This window comes from Tachyglossus aculeatus, assembly GCF_015852505.1.
Source record: "Tachyglossus aculeatus isolate mTacAcu1 chromosome 12 unlocalized genomic scaffold, mTacAcu1.pri SUPER_6_unloc_3, whole genome shotgun sequence".
Lineage (NCBI taxonomy): Eukaryota > Metazoa > Chordata > Mammalia > Monotremata > Tachyglossidae > Tachyglossus > Tachyglossus aculeatus.
In genome coordinates this window covers 1251437-1253064 of record NW_024044830.1, presented here as the reverse complement: position 1 = coordinate 1253064, position 1628 = coordinate 1251437, and the positions used below count along the sequence as shown (strand labels likewise).

The following is a 1628-nucleotide window of genomic DNA, read 5'->3' as shown; positions in this document are numbered from 1 at the left end:
TTCTAATCCTGGCTCTGCCACTTACCGGCAGTGTGACCTTAGGCAACTCACTTAACTTCTCTGTGCCTCGGTTCCCTCAATACCTGCTCTTCCTCCTACACAGATTGTAAGCCCCATGTGGCACCTGCTCATCTTGTACCTAACACAGCGCTTAGTTCAGAGCTGGGCACATGGTAAACGCTGAACAAATACCACAATTATTCTCATTATCTGATTTTTGTCCAGATATCTATTTTCCTTCAGTGGAGAGTTGTCTGTTTTAGCTGCTACCTTTCCCGCCCTTCTCAAGGACTCTCGAACAATTTGATTCAAGATGTTAACCCTTTTCTGAACTCTGGTCTTTTCCCAGAATCCTCCTCACCACCCCCTTCACGTCCTTGTTCCTCAGGGTGTAGATGAGCGGGTTGAGGGTGGGGGTGACTACTTTGTAGAAGAGGGGCAGAAATTTCTCCAAGGTCCAAGAGAAGTATCTGTTGTGTCAGATGTAGACCACCGTGGTGGACCCATAGAAGAGAGTGACCACCAGGAGGTGGGTCCCGCAGGCTCCCAGGGCCTCCCTCCAGACCCGGGGTGACGTGATCTTCAGCGCAGCCCAGGCAATGGACCCTAGGACATCGTGATCAGGCTCAAGGGCAGGAGAATCAGGACCACAGAGCCCACGAAGAGCTGGATCTCATTGGCCCGGATGTCCACACATGCCAGCTTGAGCATGGCGGGCATCTCATAGAGGAAGTGGGGAAGCCGCTGGTGTCCACAGTGGGGCAGGCAGAAGATGGCTGTGGCCTGAATCACGGTGTCCCCCACCCCACACAGCCGGGCTAAGCCCATCAGGACCCGGCAGAGCCGTGGGTGAATGACAGTGGTGTAGTGAGGGGGTTGGCAGATGGCAGCATGATGATCCAAGACCATGACAGTGAGCAGGACGCACTCCATCGACCCCAGGGCCAGGGAGACGTAGAGCCGGACCCCACAATCGACCACGGTGATGGTCTTGGAGGGATCCCGGAGGTTCCGCAGAAGCTGGGGCAAGATGCTAGTGGTGAAACAGAGGTACACGAGGGACAGGTGAGACAGAAAGAAGTACATGGGTGTATGGAGACGGAGAACCAGTGGGGTCACCAAAATGATAACGGTGTTGCCCACCAGGGTTAGGAGGTAGAATATCAAGACTACCACAAAGAAGATCTTCTCTAACTGGGGTTGAGCAGAGAAACCCACCATGATAAAGTTCTCCCCAGAATTGTCATTCTGCATCATCCTCGTCATTGTAGGAAAGGTAAGGGGGACAGGGAGAGAGAGAGAAGGAGAGAAAGAGGGATAGGGGAAGAGAGGAAGGAGGAGAGATAAAATAAGAGAGTGAGGGAGAGAAAAAAAGTAAAGGGGACAGGGAGAGCGGATGATGGAAAAAGGGAGTGGGAAAGAGAAAAAGGAGGGGAAATGAGAGAAAGGGTGTGAGGGAAAGAGAGAGGAAGAGAAAAAGTGAGAGAGAGTGGGGGAAAGAGAGAACAAGGGAGGAAAAGGGAGAGGAAAAGAGATTGAGGAAAAAGAGTAAGAGAAAGTGTGAGGAGAGAAAAAGGAAGAGAAAAAAGTGAGGGAAAGAGAGTGCAAGGGAGAGAAAAGGCAAGACA

At 51.8% G+C, this 1628-nt stretch overlaps 1 protein-coding gene across 1 annotated transcript; it reads right to left on the bottom strand.

The window, feature by feature from the left end:
• Positions 1-478: 478 nt before the first annotated feature.
• Positions 479-1266, bottom strand: LOC119921552 (olfactory receptor 2H2-like). The gene is made up of 2 exons (XM_038741687.1): positions 696-1266; positions 479-606 (listed from the first exon to the last, which is right to left on the bottom strand). Exons 1-2 carry the CDS (start codon positions 1264-1266, stop codon positions 479-481), a joined length of 699 nt encoding a protein of 232 aa, XP_038597615.1.
• Positions 1267-1628: the final 362 nt, after the last annotated feature.